We start from the raw sequence: 24,587 nt of genomic DNA on the forward strand, positions 1-24,587 counted from the left end.
TTTCATTTCAATGCAAAGGAAATGCATTGCAAATGGTGGAGTGGGAAGCACCGTTCCAGACATGGGATAAATTCGCAAACACCAGCAATTTCTGCTCCTGCTTCTGTTTTTGTCCGAATTCTCTGCAAACTCCCTACTTGCTCTGTTAGAGAGTCTTCTTGTCCACAATATCATTCCATCTCAGGGGATGAGTTATGCCCCAGAATGCTTGGGAGAACCCCAAGGTTGACAGAAATAGAAAAGAATCTTTCAAAATACAACCACCCCGCTGAGGATGCGTCTGCCTCAATACAGCCCAATAAGTGCTGAGCATTCTCAGTGGCCATGGAATGCCGGGTGACCACTGAAAACGAAAAACAGAACAGGGAGAAAATATCCAGAAAATGGCACAAACAAGGACACTCTAGGCATTTTGACCCATCAGAAGATCAGCTTTCAATTCATATCAAAGTAACTTATATAGATTTAAAATACCGTATTTTTCGCCCCATAAGATGCACCGGCCCATAAGACGCACCTAGATTTTAGGGGGGGAAATAAAGGGAAAAAAATTTATTTCCCCCCCCAGGTGCGCTGCGCTACACCAGGAGCTTGGGGCGTGCGGAGCTCAGCGCGCCCCAAGCTTCTGCGTGTCGGCAAGGTCTCCGCTAGCGTGGGAGAGCCGGGCGCCTCTCCCAGGGCTAGCGGACCCCTGCGCTAATCCAGAAGCTTGGGGCAAGCTGAGGTCAGCGCGCCCCAAGCTTCTGCGTGCCGGCAAGCAGTCCGCTGCCGCCCCAAGCCTCCCGCACCCGGCAGGAGGTCCCGCCGGGTGCGCGAGGCTTGGGGCGGCAGCGGACTGCTTGCGCGCACCTAGAAGCTTGGGGTGTGCTGAGCTCAGCGCGCCCCAAGCTTCTGCATGCCGGCAAGCAGTCCGCTGCCGCCCCAAGCCTCCCGCACCCGGCAGGAGGTCCCGCCGGGTGCGCGAGGCTTGGGGTGGCAGCGGACTGCTTGCGCGCACCTAGAAGCTTGGGGCGTGCTGAGCTCAGCTTGCCCCAAGCTTCTTGGTGCGCGCAAGCAGTCCGCTGCCGCCCCAAGCCTCGCGCACCCGGTGGGACCTCCTGCCGGGTGCGCGAGGCTTGCAGACACTCGCACGAAGCAGGGGGAGCCCTCCAGAGGGCTCCCCGTGCTTCGGGCAACAGGCTGCCGCCCCAAGCCTCGCGCACCCGGTGGGACCTCCTGCCGGGCGCACGAGGCTTGCAGGCATTCGCCCCATAAGACGCACCCCGATTTCCCCTTCATTTTTGGAGGGGAAAAAGTGCGTCTTATGGGGCGAAAAATACGGTACATCAAAATTGGTTTAGCAAACTGGTTTTGCATTTGCTCTTGGCAGGCACAGAACAGCCAAGTGTCACATCTGGAGGTGATCCAGCAGTTTGGCCAAGTCCTGGAGAAAGGGGAGAACATCTGGGAGGGGTAACAGCAGGGGTGGACTTTGGCCTTTCATATTTCAGAAGTGCCCTATGTGAGCCCAAAGTTCAGCACTGCCCTCCTCTCGCCCTCCGTTCTGCTCAATTCACTATGTTATAATTGCGAGCCCTGTGTCACCCTCTAGGCTCAGCGCCTGGTGTGGTAGAAGCAGATGCGCTGCTTTAAATCTGTCTCTGGATAAACAGAGAAACCAGTAGGAGAACACTTCAATCTCCCAGGACATTCTATACAAGATCTCAAAGTAGCAGTTTTACTACAAAGAAATTTCAGAAATAGACTGGAAAGAGAAGCTGCTGAATTACAACTCATTACCAAACTTAAAACCATGGAAAGACCTGGGCTGAACAAAGACATTGGATTCTTATCTCACTATACATGACTAAACCATTTCTCACCCTCTCACCCCTTGCCTTTTCCTGTAAGACCTATTACAGTCGTTAAGAGTCATCAACAGGCTCATCTCAGCTATCTGCCAATCTCCTATTCCCACCACCCTTCTGAGTAACACCCCTCCCCACCTTCTCACTATATAGAAGGATCTGGCAACTTCTGTTTCAGTGTATCTGAAGAAGTGTGCATGCACATGAAAGCTCATACCAAGAACTAACTTAGTTGGTCTTTAAGGTGCTACTGGAAGGAATTTTTTTTATTCTGGATAACAGTCCTTTGTCTTGGATACCCCTAAAGCCCAAGCCTGGCTCATCATTTTACAGTTCCTAAATTCATATTTTATTAATTTTTTTACTTACTTTTATATTCCACCTTTCCTCCAAGGAGTTCAAGGTGGCATACATAGAAACCATGTCACGTATTCTATAGATTTATGATTGCTCCATGTAAGCTTTGAATGCACTATTTGCCAAAGAATTAATGATCATATTTGGGGAAATTTCTGGAGTTCAGGAATCAATGTGGGGTCAATCAGGGCTACCAGTGGTTTCTTAGAATCATAGAATCATAGAATCATAGAGTTGGAAGAGACCACAAGGACCATCGAGTCCAACCCCCTGCCAAGCAGGAAACACCATCAGAGCACTCCTGACATATGGTTGTCAAGCCTCTGCTTAAAGACCTCCAAAGGAGGAGGCTCCACCACACTCCTTGGCAGCAAATTCCACTGTCGAACAGCTCTTACTGCCAGGAAGTTCTTCCTAATGTTTAGGTGGAATCTTCTTTCTTGTAGTTTGGATCCATTGCTCCGTGTCCGCTTCTCTGGATCAGCAGAAAACAACCTTTCTCCTTCCTCTATGTGACATCCTTTTATATATTTGAACATGGCTATCATATCACCCCTTAACCTCCTCTTCTCCAGGCTAAACATGCCCAGCTCCCTTAGCCGTTCCTCATAAGGCATCGTTTCCAGGCCTTTGACCATTTTGGTTGCCCTCCTCTGGACACGTTCCAGTTTGTCAGTGTCCTTCTTGAATTGTGGTGCCCAGAACTGGACACAGTACTCCAGGTGTGGTCTGACCAGAGCAGAATACAGTGGCACTATTACTTCACTTGATCTAGATGCTATACTCCTATTGATGCAGCCCAGAATTGCATTGGCTTTTTTAGCTGCCGCGTCACACTGTTGGCCCATGTCAAGTTTATGGTCAACCAAGACTCCTAGATCCTTTTCACATGTACTGCTCTCAAGCCAGGTGTCACCCCTCTTGTATTTGTGCCTCTCATTTTTTTTGCCCAAGTGCAATACTTTACATTTCTCCCTGTTAAAATTCATCTTGTTTGTTTTGGCCCAGTTCTCTAATCTGTCAAGGTCGTTTTGAGGTGTGATCCTGTCCTGTGGGGTGTTAGCCACCCCTCCCAGTTTGGTGTCATCTGCAAATTTGATCAGGATGCCCTTGAGTCCATCATCCAAGTCGTTGATAAAGATGTTGAATAAGACCGGGCCCAAGACAGAACCCTGTGGCACCCCACTAGTCACTCTTCTCCAGGATGAAGAGGAACCATTGATGAGCACCCTTTGGGTTCGGTCAGTCAGCCAGTTACAAATCCACTGAGTGGTAGCATAGTCAAGACCGCATTTTACCAGCTTCTTTACAAGAATATCATGGGGCACCTTGTCAAATGCCTTGCTGAAATCAAGGTAGGCTACATCCACTGCGTTCCCTTCATCTACCAGGCGTGTAATTCTGTCAAAAAACGAGATCAGGTTAGTCTGACATGACTTATTTTTCAGAAATCCATGCTGACTATTGGTGATCACAGCATTCCTTTCTAGGTGCTCACAGACTGTTTTCTTAATGATCTGCTCCAGAATCTTCCCTGGTATTGATGTCAGACTGACTGGGCGATAATTATTTGGGTCCTCTCTTTTCCCCTTTTTGAAAATAGGGGCAACATTTGCCCTCCTCCAGTCTGCCGGGACTTTGCCTGTTCTCCAGGAATTCTCAAAGATGACTGCCAGTGGTTCTGAGATCACATCTGCCAGTTCTTTTAATACTCTTGGATGCAGTTCATCTGGCCCTGGAGACTTGAATACATCTAAACTGGCCAAATATTCTTGTACTATCTCCTTAATTATTCTGGGCTGTGTTTCCTTTGCTGAATCATTTGCTCCAAATTCTTCAGGTCGGGCATTGTTTTCTTTATCAGAGAAGACTGAGGCAAAGAAGGCATTGAGTAGTTCAGCCCTTTCTGTGTCCCCTGTTTGCATTTCACCATCTTCTCCTCTGAGTGACCCCACTGTTTCTTTGTTCTTCCTTTTGCTACGAACATACCCTAAAAAGCCTTTTTTGTTGCTTTTAACCTCTCTAGCAAGCCTGAGTTCATTCTGTGCTTTAGCTTTTCTGACTTTGTGTCTACACGTGCTGGCTCTTTGTTTGAATTCCTCTTTGGTGGTTTCCCCCCTTTTCCATTTTTGGTACACATCCTTTTTTAATCTTAATTCAGTTAAAAGTTCTTTAGATAGCCACCCTGGCTTCTTTAGGCACCTTCCATGTTTCCGTCTCATTGGTATTGCCTGATGTTGTGCTTTTACTATCTCCCTCTTAACAAACTCCCAGCCATCATGAACTCCCTTTCCTTTTAGTATTGCTGTCCATGGGATCTCACCCAGCACTTCCCTAAGTTTTATGAAGTCGGCTTTCTTAAAGTCAAGAAATTGAGTCCTAGTATGCTTGGCTGCTCCTTTCCGCTATATAGTAAACTTCAGAAGAGCATGATCACTCGCGCCTAATGATCCTTCCACATCTACCCCACTAACCAGGTCATCAACATTGGTTAGGACCAGATCTAAAATGGCTGTTCCTCTTGTTGCTTCTCCCACTTTCTGGACAATGAAGTTGTCTGCAAGGCCAGTGAGGAATCTGTTTGACCTTATGCTCTTGGCTGAGTTTGACGTCCAACAAATATCCGGGTAATTGAAGTCCCCCATTACTACTATCTCCCTTCCTTTTGCATGCTTGGCCATCTGTTCCAGGAAGGCATCATCTATGTCCTCCGTTTGGCTTGGGGATCTATAGTAAACTCCCACAATGAGGTCTCTGTTATTCTTCTCTCCCTTAATTTTGACCCAAATGCTCTCACTTTGGCTTTGAGGTTCTAAATCTTGGATCTCTTCACAGGTATACACATCCCTGACATATAACGCCACTCCTCCTCCTTTCTTGTCTGGTCTGTTTCTCTGAAATAGATTGTATCCCCCCATTATTACATTCCAATCGTGGGACTTATCCCACCAGGTTTCAGTGATGCCTATTATGTCATATTTAGTTTGCTGTACCAAGAGCTCAAGCTCATCTTGTTTATTTCCCATGCTTTGCGCATTAGTGTACAGACATTGAAGTCCATTAATCATTCCCCCATGTCTCTTATTTAAGGATTTTTTCCTCCCACCACTAGGTCCGCGTGCTGTTTGCTCCATTTGGTCTATGACATTTGGATGATCATCTTCATTAATTAATAGACTCCTACCTTCAGGAGCACTGTCTCCCTCCCCCACATTAGTCAGTTTAAAGCCCTCCTGATGAGGTTTCTGAGATTTTTGGCAAAAACATTTCTCCCAACCATTGTGAGGTGCAGCCCATCACTTGCCAGAAGTCCATCTTCAAGAAACTGCAGTCCGTGATCTAAGAATCCAAACCGTTCCTGTTTACACCATTTGCGAAGCCAGCTGTTCACTTCCACTATTTTCCCCTCTCTCCCTGGGCCACGTCGTTCAACTGAAAGGACAGACGAGATGACAATTTGTGCATTTAGTTGCTTCAATTTCCTGCCGAGAGCCTCGTAGTCTCTTTTGATCTTCTGGAGGCTATTGCTTGCAGTGTCATTGGTTCCCACATGAACCAAGAGGAAGGGGTATTTGTCAGTGGGTTTTATGATTCCTTGCAGTCGTTCAGTTACATCTTGGATCTTAGCCCCGGGGAGACAGCACACTTCCCGAGACATCTTGTCAGGCCCACAGATCACTGCTTCTGTTCCCCACAGATCACTGCTTCTGTTCCCCTTTTCTGTCACTTTTCTTTCCACTTGATTCTGTTTCTTGACCATTGTATCTGTCATGGAATCTGGTATTTACTTGTTATTTTATGTGCAGCAGGACAGCCTTCTTTTCCATGTGCTCTTATTTGTTGGAGAAAAGCATATGCATTTCCTTCTCTTGAGTTTGTAGTTAATGCATGAATTGCTTTAAACTACAAGAGGGCACTTTGTGTGTAGCTATTTAGCCAACAGTGTTTGTAAGCCTCTATGTCCAACCCTAAAAGATGTTTGTTCTTCTCTCCATAAAATATGTCTGCTGTTTCTCTCTTATATCCACTCATCAGGTAAATAGTTCCTGCATGAATAAAGCCTTCGAACTCCATAAACTGTAAGTCATTCTCATTCACCCAAGCTGCTAAGGCCTGTTAACACAGACTACTCACTCTTGAACATGCAGAAGATAAGTGGGGTGTTCTTCTTCAGGAGGGCTTGAGAGGGAGCCTTTTCTGGCTCTTTCTCATCTTTCTTTTCTTCTTTCTTTCCTATATCAATTTTCTTCTTTTTCCATTGGCTTTCAATTTCCACACCCTGAAAAAAGATGACATAAAAAAATTTAAATAAAAAAAATGCCATAAGTGTACACTTAAAAAACCCCCTGCTACCCATACAAATCATGCAAATAAAGCACAGGAGCACATTGCCTTTTAGCTATTTTGCCAAATTTATTCCAATTTTGCTAGTCATGGTATGTGTGTGTGCTCACCTGTGGAATTGGAACAAATGTCAATCCGTGGAAAACCCGTTTGACATTTGGTCCAATTCAGCTGTAAACAGCATGTATCCCTGGAGAAAGCGGTAGGACAAAAAAAAACCCCGCTCAGACCCTAGCCCACACATAATAATAATAATAATAATAATAATAATTTATTTGTACCCCGCCCATCTGGCTGGGTTTCCCCAGCCACTCTGGGCGGCTTCCACAGAAACCAAAAAACACTAAAATATCATACATTAAAAGCTTCCCTGAATAGGGCCGCCTTAAGATGTCTTCTGAATGTCAGGTAGTTGTCCATCACCTTGACATCCGATGGGAGGGCATTCCACAGGGCGGGCGCCACCACCGAAAAGGCCCTCATGAACCTGTGCCTAGAAATTATGTGGACGAGTCCTTTGAAAGCCAAAAGACTGGCTTCATGTCCTCTGAATGAATCACTTGCCAGCTGTGCTACAGCTGAGGCAGAAGGCACCTGCCTTTTCTTACCAGTGAACCCTCCAAGAGAAAAATGGAGGCCACACCGCTGGGCGACATCGGGATGAGCTTCCTGTGCCAGCATCGCCGGCGAAAGATGTCGCTGGGATGCCGCTGCAGGTGGAACCTCCAGCCATGGAGTGGAGCATATTCCCAAGTCTCTTCTTTCAGCCTTAACTCTGAGTGCTGCAGGAAATAGATGGAAAGAGAGGCATGAAGTGGGCTGGAGAAAAGATAGTGATTAGGTCACCACATATGATCCTGGTATCACGGCCATTTGAGACCCCCTGGATGGAATTGAAGGTTTTATGGGGGTTCACTTCAACGCTGGTCATTAACAGTAACAATGAAGATTGTGATTTGATTTGGGGCCCCAGTTTAGACAGCCATGTGTGTTACTACAATTTTGACACACACAATGTTACATTGCATTTCATTGTCATTGCGATATATTTGGAGGTTTCGTGTATGTTTTGTTTTTGTGGTTTTACTTAACTACACTGTTACTTCACATGTGGGAATTATTATGGTTAGTGCTAGTATTAGTAATGTTTGGTTTTGAATGTGGAATTTCATATTGTGATTCTTATATTGGTTCTTTTTTGTTGGGACAGCTTTAGAAATGCTTTCACAATCCCCCCCCCAAAAAAGAGAGAAATATTTTGGAGCACATGCAGTTTTGCATCCTAAACTCACCATTACAGTAATAAAAAGGGGGTTTGTTCCTTGATGCTACAGACTTGATGCTACAGACATTAATTAGTTGTGACTAGGCACCATTTTAAAATAAGGAATGAGAAGCTGTAACCATGTATGTGCTGCCCCCACTCAACCATAAAAAAATCTGTTAAAATGAAGAAGAAAGGAGGCTGCCCTACCCAGCCCCACTGAGCTCTGGCGTGGCCCATGTGATGATGCTTGGGTCTGTTTGCCACAGCCCGACCACCTGCCACTTGCTGGGCGGTCACTTGGGGGCCCTTGTTCTGTGGGGCCTTGGGATTCACCCCCCAGGATCCATAAGAATGCAAGAAGAGCCCTGCTTGATCAGGCCCGTGGCCCCTTCTCCTGTTCTCACAGTGACCCCAGAGATGCCCCAAAGGGAAGCCCACAACCAGACACTCTCCTTTCCTGCTGTTTCCAGCAACGCTTATTCCTTAGTCTTTAGCTGCAAGACTGGGCACTTTATTGCAACATTTAACACAACCTTGAGGGTTTCTAGCTCAACTACAAGCTCTCTGGAACCAATATTTAGTGTCACCTCACCCGTGCTGTAGAACACTTCCAGCAGAGATGTGACATGTATTGGTATTTTGTTGTATTTTGGTTAAAAGGGGAAAAAATACAAGAAAACAATAACAAGTAGAATTCCCTGGAGGCCTAGATCCAGGTTTGTGGCAAGTGCTCTTTGGTGCGAATGCCCTAGCAGAGGTTTAAAACCACAAAATATGTAGCAAAGTAAAGTGAGGAAATATAGACTGTTAGACTTTTAAAATATCCTCTTCTAGGTTGCTTCCAAAGTTCCCCTCTACCCTTAGCACAGAAAGAGACCACATGATTGGTAAGTTAAAAATGGTTTACTTACAAACTCTTCAAAGGTCACATTCATTTGGTTTCCCATATAGCAACCAGAAAAGATAGGCAGTTTAACTTATGTTCCAAAATGGTAAATGTTTCTAAATTATTTGTATTGAAACACAAAGATAGCTTGCTAAAGCCACATGATCTAAGTTTGGAGCATCCAGCTTAGACCTCCTTACTGGTAGGTATCAGGAATGTGGGGCCCCTGAGCACACCGAGAGAGTCAGCCTCGGAAGTTGAGCTGAGTGAGGAAGAGGTTAACTCTTTTGAGAGATGTCTGTCTGATTTCCGAGAGAGCAGCCCAGGGCCCCTCCTCATCTCCAGTGAAAGAGCGTTTAGTTCCCAGGAGGAAGAGGAGGAGTTGGATCCTGACCAAGACATTGCCAGGCAACCATCAAATAAGACTTCCTCTCAGGCTGGATCTTCAGAGGGGGATTGCATTGAATCCGAGAGTCCAAGAACTCGTAGGTTAGAATGAAGGAGGGGGAAGAGAAGGAAGGCGGGATTTTGGCATTCCTCCTGTAGGAGAGGGCGGGATGATGACTCGGACTGGAGCAACTAATGAGATCATGGCTGTCTGCCCTGCTCTGAATGTGTTTCTTTCTTTCTTTCTTTTTAATAAACTTCTAACAAACTGACAGGAGAGTCTTCGCTGCTTTATCAGGCTGCTCGCCTGCAGAGGTCACTATAGTAGGGTTAACATGGAGGAAGAAGAGTGATAACAAATAGTTTGGTAACCCTTCCTAGCAGGACAGCGTACTCTATGGTCTTAATCCCTTCATGGATTAATTATGTTGGTTATATGAGGCTGGACAGCAAGCACCCTCCCTTTTTACTAGCAGGCACCTCTTGAATGCCTTTTTATGTCCCTTATCTCTGTGTCAGTAATTTTAATAATCATTTTGTACCCTTTCCATGAAGTATTATATTTTATTGTTTTTATTGTTTTGTGGGCAGTGTCTAAGCTGCAGTTGGCACCCCCCCAGGGGTTGCCAATCCCTGTCCACCTGGTCCCCATAAAAGTCCTGGCCTCAAGAGTTTGCTCTGCATTTATGGCTGACTTTTAATCCCCGACATTCTCTGAATAAGCCCTTGGGCACAACAGCTGTGAGCACCACTGCCAGTTACCAGCCGAAGGAAGGCGGCCATTTTTCCTTCTTGGTTCTCGCTGGCCAGGTTACGGCAGCGTTTCCTGAGCCAGCGCCGGCGGCGGTGGGTGTGGTAGGTCTTCTCGGCTGCATTCCAAGAACGGGGGAACTCAGCGGGCGGGAGAGCAACGCCATACTCCCAACCTAAGGGAGGAAATGTATTCTCATGAGGCTCCAGGCAGTGACCCCAGAAGATATACAGTCATTGTTCTCAGGAGTGGCCCCAGGGCCAAGACAAACACAAATGGAAAACTTGCCAGCATCGTCCACAGCACGATTTTCCTCCACTTTCCAGTCTTCCACAAAGAGCCAGCCTTGGGGGCACAAAATCTCTTCCTTTGGAGGGGCAGGGGAACCACTCTAAAACAGAGAGGGCAGGGGGCAAAATGGGTGTCTAAGCAGCAATATTTAAAATGTGCAGGGCATTGCAAATCTTGGGGGCTCCAGTGCAGGAGAGGGTTTTGACCTTTTTAGGCTTGAGGGCATGTTAGAATATTCGAGTGAGTGCCATAGCACCCCTGCCCTCACTGACCAGCTCTCTTCGTCCCCCTTGCTCAGTCCCTCCCTCACGAGACAGAAAGAGAGTCCGTGTACACCTGCATGCACACACTTCACTTTCCCAAGGGATCTGGGTAAAAGTTGGTTAAGGCAGAATTAACCTGAGACTTGAAAATCACATAAAGCTGAAAGAGAAACTTCCTAAGCATTTTTCAAGGGAGGAAAAGATAGTCATCTTCTCCATCTAATGGCTAAAGGGGCAGTGGTGGTACTTGGAGGCTTTGGGGCACCAGGGGAAGACCACAAGGGTGCCATCGCATTCCTGGGCACCACACTGTTGGTCCCTGAGTCTTTCTTCAGATTATTGACCCCCAGCCTCAGGAGGATATGAAATTTAGGAGTGATGGTGGTGTGTGTGTTCCTGTGGTATAGAGGTATCCTGCTCAGTAGTGTGGCAAGACTCACCCAGGGTGTAGGACAAGGTGAGGTTCATGCTGGACACAAGGCAGGGTTCCAGCTGTGCTCTGGGAAACACAAAGCTCTAGCAAGGGACAACCTGAGCCCATTTGTAAAGGCAGCAGCAGGTGTAGTCTAATTGCTAGCACCATCTGTGCTGCAAGAGGCTGCCTTACTTAAAAGGGCCCACCTGTCCCTCATAATCTCCTACTGCGAAGGAGCCAAGGAGGACCCAGTCTTCTAGGGTCTTATACGATGAAGTCCTTGGAGTTGGAGGATGGCAGAGACATATCCTTGGGCTTGGGGGTGGCACTGGCAGCAATGGTTCTGGAGCTGGCCCTGCATGATCCCAGGAATGGGGTGCTATAGTATGTGTGCCTTGCAGTCTCCAGGGATGTTCTGTGGGGGTGGGGGGGGTCTCCTCCTTCTTTCGGAAGTTTTCACCCATTTTGGATATGGCAGGTTCTGACAGGCGGGGAATCTACGGGGAGAGCATCTCCCAAAGGTAAGTTTGAAAACCACTGGCATCTCCCAAGGGTGTCCCAGCCTCAGAGGGTCTGCCCTCAGTCCCAGGCTGAAGCTGTCTGTCTCTCCCCTCACTCACAGCATTGCTATAGGGGACTGGGGCCGGTCTCCATCGACGCCCAGGTTGCCGGATCTGGTTCTCATACACTTCCTCTAGCACTTCGGTGTGGTTTGTCTCTCTGTCCAGCAAGAGCCTGGTCAGATGCAGAAGGGGCAAAGGTCTGGTATGTTTTTGGTATGGTGTGGTTTATTTACATACTGTTTAGTGGCCCAAAGGCCCCAGCAGGGTGAACCACATTAATACATTGCAAAAGGAATAAACAAAGTTTGTATCTACGTAATCTGTGTAGACATATTCTATTTTAGTATCAATGGAGACCGAGTGCTTTTCCCCAGTATGTAGTCCATGCGTCACTGAGATCTGTTGCATATTCTTTGCCCTTGAAAAGTGATCCTTGAGAAACTGGTTTCATTCTGAAAATGAAAGCTAATTGCAGACTGATTCTCCTTTGCCCTGCTGTGGGCCTATTTGAAAACAGAAGTTGGTGGTCCTGGCTTTGGGGTGGGTGTATCCACGCCTACCCAAATAAAATTATTATCATTACTATTTATTAAATTTCTATACAGTGGTACCTCGGGTTACATACGCTTCAGGTTACATACGCTTCAGGTTACAGACTCCACTAACCCAGAAATAGTGCTTCAGGTTAAGAACTTTGCTTCAGGATGAGAACAGAAATCATGCTCCGGTGGCACGGCAGCAGCAAGAGGCCCCATTAGCTAAAGTGGTGCTTCAGGTTGAGAACAGTTTCAGGTTAAGTATGGACCTCTGGAACGAATTAAGTACTTAACCCGAGGTACCACTGTACTGTCCTTCATCTGAAGATTACAGATCAGTTTACAATCATAAGTTTCTCTGGAGAGAGGGTCAGAGCCATGTTTTGGAGCATGTTTGATTTCTGTTGGAATTCAGGATTGGGCCTATGGGAGAAGAAAGACACCTGGGGCATGTGCAGTGATAAAAAGGCCTGCATAACCCAAAGAAGGGGGCATCCAACAGCCCCACCCGCCCTTGTGGAGGGCAGGGTCCAAAATCACAATTTAGATTGAAAGCAAAATGCTGAGGACGAGCGCGAATGATTCCAGACCATGTGTCTGCAACCTTAGTTATCAGATCTTTCCTGCCCTTCCTCTCAAAGCAGCCCAGCGTGGCAAACATCTAAAGGTTAAAACATCACTGTTTAAAATAAAAAACAAAGGCACATTTAAAGCATTTAAAAACAACTGGAAAACATTTAAAAGCAACAGCGTACCCTCACAGTTGCTAATGTCAAGGTTGTCATGGCCAGTAGCTATCAACCATCAAATGCCAGCGTTAACAGGAAGGTCTTTAAATTCCTATTTTTAAACACCCTGTTTTAACATTCTGTCTCCCACTCCCCCATCTGATAGACTGTTGGTTACTGAGTCCCCCCTGCTTTGCTTTAGGCTGTCATTTGCACTTTAGATTCTACTGAAAGCTATTTTGATGTTTTTCTAAGAAAAGAGTGGCATTTAGAAAAGAAGAACCTTGTAAATAATCTTGAAATTATTATGCGCACACTCACCTTCTCTGGGGCTCCACGACCCACTCGCCATCCCACTGCCATCCCACAGGCGGTTGGAACTTTTCTTTGGGAAGGCTGACCTTCCCAGTGACATCTGAAAAGGCGGGGTGCTGCACCAGGTCCCTGGTCCCCCATATTCCGTGGGTCTTCTTTTGATTTTCATACTGCAAGCATGAGAGTTAGAAGCATGGTTATTTTCCTCCCCCTCAGGGCAGCATCCATGGTGTCTATCAGCACAGCCAATCAAATGGCCCAAGCATAGTCCAGAGAGAGAGGTCTGGAGGAAGGGGGCCATTGCTCAGGGGTAGAGCATTTGCTTTGTATGCAGAAGGTCCCGGGTACAAGTCTCTGGTATCTCCAGGTACGGCTGGGAAGGTCCCCAGTCTGAGCCCATGGAAAGTCACTGCTACCCAGTGTAGGCAGCCATGAGCCAGATGGTCCAAAAGTCTGACAGCTTCCTACAGTCTTAAAAACATGCTGGTGAGCAAACTGAACAAAAATAGACTATGAGAAAGGAGTCTAAGGAGTCTAAGGAGAAAGCAACAGATAAGTTATGTCTTTCTTAGTTCAGGCTTTGTACATATCATGGAGGCATTCAACCAAACATACAGAGAAAAAATTCTCTCAGAATTACACAGCCAATCAAAGCACATGATGCCTCAGTGATGTCATGCCACCCTCTTTGCTTGTTAAGCAACACCTCCACCTGTTTTCCTCTTGGCTAGCTGACATTGACAAAATTAACCTTGAAATTACAAACAGAATGATCCTTACGACTGCATTTCCAACAGTGCCTCCCCCACTCCCATATGGCCTCCAGCATAAACCTGTGAGGAAAGGTTATGCTAGGAGATAGTAACTGCCCCAAGGTCACTCGGTAAGCACTGTGGCTCAGTAAGGAGGTTTCTCCTGGAATCAGGTTGAAACTGGACCCTTCCCTTGCAGCTGCCTGGCTTCTCTCTCTCTTTTTTTTTTATAAATTTTTTTATTGGTTTTACAAATTTTTTATAAACAATACACACAAATAAAAAGACAAACAAACATGTATAATTTCATATCCTTTTTTTTCATAAACCTCACTTCTCGGACTCCCCCAAACCTCCCCTTTCTACATCCCAAATTTCAAAATTATTTCAGCAAATCCTAAATTTAATCTTATCAAATATATTCGTTCATTGTTATTTTCTTTAACTTAATCTTTTATCGCTGTAATCTCCTTTTTTCCCCTGAAAAACTTCAACATTTTAACATTCATCAATTTTATAGTATTTCTTAAGATAGATTTTAAATTTCTTCCAATCTTCTTCCACCGGCCTGGCTTGTCTCTCACCGTCTCAGCGTAGATAAGGATTCTCCCTTCACAACATTTCAAGAACTCTGCACTATCAGCCAGCTCTCCAAGCCACATTCGCACCCGCAGCACAACAGGAATGGGAGCCGCCTTCCCTTTGTTTTGTGCACTCTGTGGGATAGAAAGGAAAAGAGTTATGCATATGCATTCCTTCCACCATCATCAGGACTGCAGACATAACAGTGGACATAATGGCTAGATGAAGGTCTACCAGGCTTAGGTGATGCTTAGGTGGGTATCCAATAATGTGGTACCATATGAAGAGTCCTTTTTGGCTGATGAAGCCGGTTCCTGTGACACAAGGGCAGTACTGTAAGGAGGAGAGAAAGCACAACAGGCAGAGCTAGAGGAGTGCCAGCAGCTCCCTTGGGCAGACTCAGAGGGGAGGGCATGAGATGGGGACAGTGCCTCCTGGGTGACCCCAACAGCTTTAATTCCTATGGTTTTTGCTAAGAGAATTGGCAAACAAATGAGCCAAGCTACATATATCTATTTGTTATTTTAATTTTATTTAAAGCATTTGTGCTCTGCTTTTCAGACAAAAAGGACTCCTAGAATGGCTATTGTAAGACCAGTAAAAACAAAACAATTCCAGCCTGCAAGCTTACAATCTAATACAGTGGTACCTCGGGTTAAGTACTTAATTCGCTCCGGAGGTCCGTATTTAACCTGAAACTGTTCTTAACCTGAAGCGCCACTTTAGCTAATGGGGCCTCCTGCTGCTGCCGTGCCGCCAGAGCACGATTTCTGTTCTCATCCTGAAGCAAAGTTCTTAACCCAAGGTACTATTTCTGGGTTAGCGGAGTCTGTAACCTGAAGCGTGTGTAACCTGAAGCGTATGTAACCCGAGGTACCACTGTAGACACAGCAGAAAAGAAAAAAGGAAAGAGGAGGGAAGAGGAAAACAAGCAAACAGACTCCATTTTCAATGTCAAAAAGTAGTTCTTTTTACCTGCAGGAAGATGGTCTGGGTTTTGCCACACATCCTGCCCCTGGCATGGGGGCCAGCTTTGGAGAACATGATTGTATGAGACCTGACCCGGGTGTGGGCCACCCGCTTGTCATCACACAGCATCCAGATCATGACATCCGGCATGCTGATCTGGGCCTAAGGGCAGCAAGAAGGACAGGGAGCCAGAGGTCACTTACTGTGGTCGTGTTTGTACTTATAACACTTAGGGTATGTTCATATTAACAGCCTAAAACACAGCACAGGTGTTTCCACCCTGCATGTTTTCAAGTCACATTGGCATGGTGTTGGTCACATCAGAGAGCATACCCTCCAACATTTCTCCAATGAAAGTAGGAACATCCTAAGGAAAAGTGGGACATTCCAGGATCAAATCAGAAACTGGGATGGCTTCTCTAAATCAGGGACGTCCCTGGAAAATAGGGGCACTTGGAGGGCCTGCGAGAGTGAATGGGGATGTCTTCACCCAACAAGCACGACCTGTTTGGCTCCTGCAACCCCCTTCCCCCAAACTCCTATTCATGAACCTGTCATCTGCATATGTGCTCTTCTCTGTGGATGCGCAATGAGTGTCTCAAATGTACACACCATTCTTAAATTGGAGGTGAATGCAGCTTAAGTTTGCTAGTTGGATAGAAGCTGGTTTGAGGGGGAAAACACATTAGATAACAGCATTTGTCAAGAAACTACAGGATGGCCATGGATTGTGGCTAACATCATGCAACTGTGGCTTTAACTAGCACTGGGAGTGCACGAGATGTGAAGAAGATGCTACAGCTGTTCCGCTGGCTACCAGTTGCTTTCCAGGCACAATTTTCTATGTTATTACCAGTCCTTATTTTTATTTGTAAGCCACCTTGAGTCCCCTCAAGGAAAAAGTTGAAGTATAAATAAATATATCAACAACAACATTTTATACCACACATATTCTGGGTTTTTTTCTTCTTCTGTTGCTTTTGTAGCACTATAGTGCAAGAGTGTCCCTGCAGCCAGCAATAATGCAGAAACATTGGGGAAGCATCACATAACAACCAATAAACTGGAATGATGTGTGAATGTTCCAGTATCAATCTACCACTAATGCACTATTATGGCATCCATTACATGATGTACGACACACACACAACACCCCAAGCCTTCCTTCTCTTTTAAGGCTCAGTGCAGAGCACCTTTGTCCAAGGAACATGAGGGACTACCCCAGAAACATCTGAGAAAAACAGCCCTTGAGCTTCCATTCCTTACAAGAGTTGTCCCCTGGAGGTACCTCGGAAGCGACTGAAGCAATCCTGTTCAGCCAGATCTCTGCTTTGGCAATCAGTTTCTGCAGGGGTGTCTTCCAACTTGTCTTCTCTGCTGCCTTGCTGGTTTTCAGGAGGAGTTGGCTGCGTAGCTTTCTCAGCTGCAGATCCAGCAAGGTAGGGACTGTTGGGGCTTCCCAGCCAGGAAGAGGTCTCCTGAGCATGGAGGAAGTGGAAAAAGTTCAGTGCTCCCCGCGGGAAAAGAGGTGGACAAAAGCCGTTCATTGCAACTGTGGCTCTGGGTGCAGAACTGAAGGGAAGGTAAAGAATGGACACTACAGTAGTGGCCAAAATTGTGGAAACCTTTAGGAAAAGTTATATATGAAATGCCCTTTATCATGGTTTTCCGTGTATAACATCTTTTATTTTGGCTATAACTTTTGATAGGATAAAAGTAATGCAACACAGCAGAATATATTGCAACAAATTGACTTTCTAATGATATACAAATTTATGGCATTATTCTAAAAAAGGCTTGTGGTGTGAGTCATCATACCTCAGAAATACATATTTTCCAAAAAGTTCCCACGGTTTTGATCACTAGTGTCTCTTTCTCCCGAGTACTGACAGGCTCCAGGTTTTGAGGGGACCTTCTCACCAACTACTCACTGCAAGCTAGGAGGAGATGGCAGTGGGTATATTAAGAGAAGCCTGGAGCCAGTGGAGCAGCTGAGGGACTCACTTTAAACATTGGGAAATTTGAATGCACCCACTGAAGAAATAGGAGATTCAAGTGTTTGGAAGTAGTTGCAAGGACACAGAACATGCTTTTGGGATGACTAGTGCCACTTTAAAGTCTCATGCTCTCTATAAAAGCCTGGTTTGGGGAGGGGACACCTTCTGCCTGGGTGTATGACCTCCCCTGCAGACCAGGAACACACCAGCTCTGCGGCCCACTCCCCTGCCAGAACTTCCACGGCCTTCTTCCCATTGCTCACTTGCAGTCTTCCACCAGTTCTTTCTGGAGCATTTTCCAAACAGCACCCACAACTGGGTCTTTGGGAGAGCTGATGGCTTTAAGAATGTCCAGGTTCTTCTTCTGGTAGGGAAGGAAGCACATGGTGATAGCTGGGCAGAGCAGCCCATAAGCCAAAACCAACAGCATATCATAATATAAAGTATATGTGTCTTCTACAATAAATAATACTAATTATGTAAGCCATCTTACTAGGCAAATATGGGCCCTGAGAAGAAGGGCAGAGATGCATTACATTACAACAACAACAACAACAACAACAACAACAACAACAACAACAACAACAACAACAACACAAATAAAAGAAGAAGAAGAAGAAGAGTTTGGATTTGATATCCCGCCTTTCACTCCCCTTCAGGAGTCTCAAAGCGGCTAACATTCTCCTTTCCCTTCCTCCCCCACAACAAACACTCTGTGAGGTGAGTGGGGCTGAGAGACTTCACAGAAGTGTGACTGGCCCAAGGTCACCCAGCAGCTGCATGTGGAGGAGCGGAGACACGAACCCGGTTTCCCAGATTACATGACTACCGCTCTTAACCACTACACCACACTGGCTATCCAGTGCTATTTCTACTCATAGTAGACCCACTGAACTGAATGGACATGACTAAGGTCCCATTCACACCATTCATTCAGAGCACAATGACACCACTTCAAACAGTCATGGCTCCCCCCCCCCCGAGTCCTGGGAGACAGAATTCAAGACTGTTGAGAATTGTTCAGAGAGCACCCTCTTTCCCCCTAACAAAGCTACAATCCTCAAAATGGTATAACAATCGATCCCTTTTTGCATGAGACTCTGGGAATCATAGGAGACCCCCAGTCCCACCCAAGCTATCAATTCTCAGCACCCTTCAGAAACCACAGCTGCTAGAATTCTTTGGGGGAAGTCATGAGCATTTAAAGTGGTATAATGGATCATTAAACATGTGGTGTGAATGTGGCCTAATTTAAGTTCCTTAATTCCAATGGGTCAACTCTGAGCAGTGCCTACTTGCATCCAGCCCAGCAGTCATTGGCCTGTTTCAGTGCTTTACCATGGCTTTTCACACTGGAGGTGCATATTTTTAGAAACCACTGTATTTTTGTGGTTGTAAGTTGTTTTAAACTTCTTTAACACCATGTTTTATTTAATGTTTTAACTCACCCTGTGACTCTAGGGTGAAAGGGGGTAAATAATAGTTATAATAATATGGCCCAGAATCACACTATATCTGCTCTGCTTCTTCCTTACAAGATTGCCAGTTCTTCTTACTAGGTTATCGGCACCAGGATTTGATCACCTCTGCCAGGTCACTCTGTCCAGAACTCAGGAATCTCCTGCGGCTGAGCTCTGATAAGAACCCTATGAAACAACAGTGGGACTTCCTACCCCGCCCCCGGCATATGTACCCTCATCTGACGGGGCACGTGCAACCTGTGGCTTCTTCTGCAGGGAAGCTGTTGCTGTTCTTCCCTCTTCAAGCCCCTTCTGGCTCTAGGAGACAGCAGTGGGGTGGGAGATGGCAGGGATTTGACTGCCTCGTCCCTCACCTGCACAACCTCTTCCTCTGCTTCTGACACATCCTGCATGTTTTCCTCTGTCTCTGATGGCTCTGACCCTTCCTCCCCCCGGCTTGTCTCACAGGCAGTGCCAAATCCCATAAATTGCTGGCCCCCTCTTCTGGGTCAATTCCCTGGCCCCCTGCCTCCACCACAAACTGCTCAGAGCCTTACCAGTCCCTGGCACAGGGGCTTAGACGAGAAGACCCTTGATGTCACTCTCAACTCTATGCATCTATGATGCATGGAGATAAGGCAAACCAGAGGCTATGGTCCATGACAGCTAAGGACATACCCTCCATGCTCAGAAGCACTATGACGCTGGTATTGTGGGTGGCGGCTTCCATCATGCAAGGGGTATATAATTGGCAGCCGTAGGAAATGAGAAAATAACCTGGGATACACATCCCTCTTGCACACAGGCCATTCCACCCCACCCCCCTGCTAGCTGGTTCATCAGAAACATGCCTGCTCCCTCCAATCACTGGTTCCTGGACTTACCAGCCTGTTGTGAATGAATAGCATGGCGTTCATACTGGCAATTCGGTAGCTGATGTTCTCCCAGAATGAGGTGATGGCAACCATGGGCTTTGTGTCATACCATGGCAAGTAGTAGTAGTGGTTACCTGGAAAGGAATTGCCTGGTTTTGCACTGGCTCTTGTCTTGACATGAAGCTGCTTCATGAGCAGTCAGACTATTGCTCCATCTAGCCCAGTGCTGTCTACTCTGACTGGCAGCAGCTCTCCAAACTTGCAGACAGAGGCCAGCCACTTGAAAACCTTTGTGCTCAGACCAGTGCTCTCTTCAGCTACAAAGCTAACTGGGAAGACAACAAAGAGTCTTGTGGTACTAACAAGTTTATTATAAGCTTCCATGGGCTATGCAGATAACAGATGACTTGTGTCATAATGAACTGGTTAACTCTTGATGGTGCCAGAAGATTCTTTGCTCCAAGACACTAGCATGAGCACCGCTCTGCAAAAAGTTTATTCAGTGAACTTCTGTGTATTGGTCCCAGCCTCCAACCTTCCTCACAAGACTGTTGTAGGGCTACATGGGAGAAACCATGTCTGAGCCCTTTGGAAGAAGGAAGGGATTAAGATGCATGGAACACACGACACTCATAGCATATGCTCTACTCACTGAGCTCCTGTACCTTCTACCTCCAAATAGCATTTCCCTTCCCAGTGAATCCTTTCTTTTCCTGCCCACCCCCATCTGCCAGTTCATTTCCAGGCCCAATTCAAGGTGCTTGTGTTAGTGTGCAAAGCTTGTAAATGATTCAGGCCCCCAAATAGCTGAAAGACTGCCTCCTTTCCTACAGATCCTCCCAGGTGCTAAGCTTAGCAGAGAGGGCACCTCCTCGCTTTGCTAGGATCATAGAGATGGAAGGGACCCAACCCCTGCAGTGCAGGAATATGAAGTAGTCCTTTACAGGAACCAAACCTGCAACCAAGCTTTCCAGCTCCCTCAGAGGTTTGGGGTAGATGGGTGTGATGGCCTAGGAGAGGGCATGATCTGTGGTGGCCCTTAAGTTGTGGAATTTCCTACGCAGAAAGGTGTGTCTGACTTCTTCACTATGCAGCTTTTACTGAATGCTGAAGATCTTTACCCTGGTCTTTGGCACATGAGATGTGTATTTTCAAGACCCACCCTATTTGGGGGAATGTAATATGCTTCATCTGTTTTTAATTCTGAATTTTAAATTGTTGTAATCCAGCCTGGGATCTGCTGGTGAAGGATAACTAATAATTTTCACCATCATCTCCTGGAGAAGAGGAGGTTAAGGGGTGATATGATAGCCATGTTCAAATATATAAAAGGATGTCACATAGAGGAGGGAGAAAGGTTGTTTTCTGCTGCTCCAGAGAAGCGGACATGGAGCAATGGATCCAAACTACAAGAAAGTAGATTCCAGCTAAACATTAGGAAGAACTTCCTGACAGTAAGAGCTGTTTGACAGTGGAATTTGCTGCCAAGGAGTGTGGTGGAGTCTCCTTCTTTGGAGGTCTTTAAGCAGAGGCTTGACAACCATATGTCAGGAGTGCTCTGATGGTGTTTCCTGCTTGGCAGGGGGTTGGACTCGATGGCCCTTGTGGTCTCTTCCAACTCTGATTCTATGATTCTAGGATTCTATGATCTCTTAGTCACTTGTTCCTTACCATCATACACAGCATGGCTGTACTGAGTGGTTGAGGCAGAAGGTTTGCAAGTCCCATCAAATTTGTTGCCGTAGTTCCCAATGCTGACCTCAAACTGGATCTGTTCCTTGATATCAGCCAACATAGTAGCTGAATAAAAGATGACACATAACCCATACCGGATTTGAGGCAAATAGCGCTGCAGAAACAAACAAACAAATCTGTGGAACTAGCACAGTAACAAATCAACCTCACACACTTTGGAACTCCTATTGACATCAGACAGACACCTTCACTGGACTCTTTTCAGCACCTGTTGAAAACATTTTATGTTTAGACAAGCTTACTAAAATATGTAGTATGTTGACATCTGAGCACAAAACTATCTATATTCTTATATATAATATAATAATCTTGAGAAGCAATTAAAGTGCCTACAAAAGATCCTCAAAATTTTAGCAGCAGAAGAACCACCATCCTGTTCTTACAGTGGCTGACGAGAGGCCCCAGTGGAAGCATGCCAGCAGAACTTGGGCACTCCAGTCTGGCACAGCTGGCATGGGAAACCCTCCAGGTCTTCTTGGCCTGCACCTCCCATCATCCTTGGCCACAGGCTGCGCTGACTGGAGCTGATGGGGGTCCAAGAACACCTGGAGGACCCAAGTGACCCAGTGCCTGGATAGAACTTGGGTTCTTCAAGCTCTTGGCCTTGCACTTTCCAGGCAGCAGAGAAGGCATGCCAGGTGGGCAGGGAATGACAGGTCAACAGGCCTTCTCTTGCTGCATGGAGCTCACAAGCAGATCTATCATGTTATTCATTTACTAGAATAATTTATGCCCTGTCTTTCCGCTAAAAAATATAGGAAGCAATCACTGGAATATCCTGGTCCGAGAGTTTTGAGGGCCCACTTGAAAAGTTTAGGCCAACATTGTGAATTGGGCCCAGAAACAAAATGGCAACTGGTGACACTGTGATAATACTGTGGTAATATGGTCCAAACATCTCACACCACATAGTCCAGCTTCTGCATTCTGGGCCATGTGAAGTTCCTCAACATCCTCCAAAGACAAACACAAGAAAGCTTCATCTGTAACTAAATAATAAAGACTGTTCCTGTTGCCTGCTGCCCGAATCCTGTGTTTCCATGACACTACAGTCTTCCAGGAGAAACATGGGAAAGTAAGAAGGGAGGAAACAACTACTGCTCCTGAAAGGTCCACATCTTCATGGTCTTATGAAACACCCCCACCCCACCCCATACTCCTGTTTACACATGGCAAGAAAACAACTTGTATAGATTTTGTTCTTTGGTTACCTCCATTCTTGTAATATATTGTTCAGGAACAGCTTCTATTCTTTGAACGGGGTCCGGATCCATGTAGGTAATCAGCTCCACTAGGACTCTTCCCCGGTAAATTATCCCTTCCTTCTAAAAGAGAAGAAGAGTTCGTGATAGAAAGAGCAGAACAGACAATGATAAGGAAGAATTGAAAAGAAAGAGCAACATTGTGATGTCTGTGTTACCCTTTCCTTACACTCTTTAGCACAGCCTAAAATAGCCCAGCTTGACAAGAGTGTGCACATTCTCAGTGTTAAGAAAGAGACCCTTGGAACACAAAAGCTTGTTCTTGCCAAGGTGTACATGAGTGGCACTTTACACCGGGGAAATTATCCCTGATAAACCCTATTCTTTCTCCTTCCACATTTGAGAGGCTGTGGTATGGTTGGTACCTCCACATGCCCCAGGGATTGGGATTGCCCCCAGGGACAAGGGTTTTGGAAGCTCGTGTGCCAGGAGATCAGTGAGGCTACTGGTCAATGGGTACATCCATCTCTGACACTGGTCTTGTTAAATATGTTTCTGGATAGAAATTGATATCTTAATCACAAAGAGCGGATGTGTCATTCACTCTTGGTAATTGTTGTAGCTCAGCATTAGAAAACTATTTTAGGTTTGCAGTGTTGGTGCCTTGCAGAACAATCACTCTCTTGCTACAACTCCTAAGAAGTTGAACGGACAACCAAGAGACAGACTTACACTCCCAACATTCTCTAAATTGTCCTCTTCGTTCATGAGCTCTGGTGGCGTCCTGTAGAGGGTCACAAAGCTTGGCCCGAAGCATGGCAGGAAGCCTGGGAAATTCTCTGAAACCAACAAGAGCTTGAGGGGAGGAGGAGTCTGTGCACCACCAGCCTAGTCACAAGGCAAGGCAAGGTGGCCAGTTTTGGGTGCTCTTCAAGAGGACATCAGACAGATCTGATCCCCAGGGCACAATCCATTGGGAAGTCTTCCTGCATAATCTTCCACTGAAACCAAGGAAGCTAAAAGGCAGCAGAGGGCTTAAACCTGGAGCTCTATGGGACTCCATGCCTCTGGGGTCGAAGACCAGGGGAAGGAACTGGAGGCAGCTCAATACTGGACACCACTACCCAGAATCCTCTTGGTCCTTGATATCATGTGATTGTATAGAGCCAATCCCGTAACATTATCTGCTCTAGAGCATGCCCTCCAACAGTTTCATTCCCCAAATCGGGACATCAGGAGGGGTGCAACCGTCTGGAGAGTTGGCAGAGTCTTGCCAAAGTACTGGACCAGAAGACGCTTTGGCGTGACCCTGCTAATGAGTGCCAGAATGCATGTCTTTAACAGGACATTCCAGGATCCAAACAGAAGCCAGGATTGCCTTCTATGATGTGGGATGTCCCACGAAAGAAGGTACAGTTGGGGGGTATGATATAGCTCTAAGACAGGTGGGGAAACTGTGGTCTTCCAGATGTTGCTGGACTCAGGAGCAGACTTTGGTAATATGGTGCCTTGAGTGAGGACAAAATTTTGTGCCTCCATCACATATTTCATGTTTTCGCAGTAATACCTTTTGGTACAGGTGCTTTTTAAATGGATCTTCTCAGTAGGTACCCATAAAAATAATGGTTTTAGTATTATGACTATGGCTATTATTTTCTGCCCCATTGGCTGGGCACCCTGTGCGGGGAACCAACCACACTGCCCTAAAACCCAGTGCTGCTGGACTACAACTTCTGGCATCCTTGACTGCTGGCCATGATGGCTGGGACTGAAAGGGCATGCAGTCTATTAATACCTCCATGGCCACAGATTCCCCACCCAGTCTCTAAGAACTGCTAATCTTCCTCATTCTGGGCAACTTGGTCACCAGGTGGTCCCTCCAAGCCAACGATTATCCTTCTCAGACTCAGGACCTGGACCTCACCTGCCTCTGGCTCTGAGGGGGACGTAGGATAATGTGTTTCCACTATTCCAATACATTTCAGTGGGGCTTGCACCAGTGCACAGCAAATGCCAGAGGCCCTGTGACCTGGGAGGGCCCATTG

General features: G+C 46.3%; 1 protein-coding gene across 3 annotated transcripts in view; it reads right to left on the reverse strand.

Moving 5' to 3' along the window:
• Positions 1–24,587, reverse strand: part of FER1L5 (fer-1 like family member 5) — a 102,114-nt gene that overhangs the window by 44,756 nt on the left and 32,771 nt on the right. For all 3 annotated transcript variants that reach the window (XM_082229648.1, XM_082229649.1, XM_082229647.1), the window contains exons 17-30: positions 23,275–23,381; positions 22,552–22,665; positions 21,257–21,434; positions 19,595–19,719; positions 17,514–17,614; positions 16,542–16,731; positions 15,260–15,415; positions 14,287–14,418; positions 12,957–13,120; positions 11,429–11,543; positions 10,128–10,230; positions 9,851–10,014; positions 7,157–7,330; positions 6,339–6,483 (exon numbers count right to left, since the gene is read on the reverse strand). In XM_082229648.1, coding sequence (XP_082085774.1) covers positions 6,339–6,483; positions 7,157–7,330; positions 9,851–10,014; positions 10,128–10,230; positions 11,429–11,543; positions 12,957–13,120; positions 14,287–14,418; positions 15,260–15,415; positions 16,542–16,731; positions 17,514–17,614; positions 19,595–19,719; positions 21,257–21,434; positions 22,552–22,665; positions 23,275–23,381 — 1,968 coding nt within the window. The remainder of the gene's footprint in view (positions 1–6,338; positions 6,484–7,156; positions 7,331–9,850; positions 10,015–10,127; positions 10,231–11,428; positions 11,544–12,956; positions 13,121–14,286; positions 14,419–15,259; positions 15,416–16,541; positions 16,732–17,513; positions 17,615–19,594; positions 19,720–21,256; positions 21,435–22,551; positions 22,666–23,274; positions 23,382–24,587) is intronic.

Source organism: Podarcis vaucheri (genome assembly GCF_965113315.1).
Source record: "Podarcis vaucheri genome assembly, chromosome: 7".
Classification (NCBI taxonomy): domain Eukaryota; kingdom Metazoa; phylum Chordata; class Lepidosauria; order Squamata; family Lacertidae; genus Podarcis; species Podarcis vaucheri.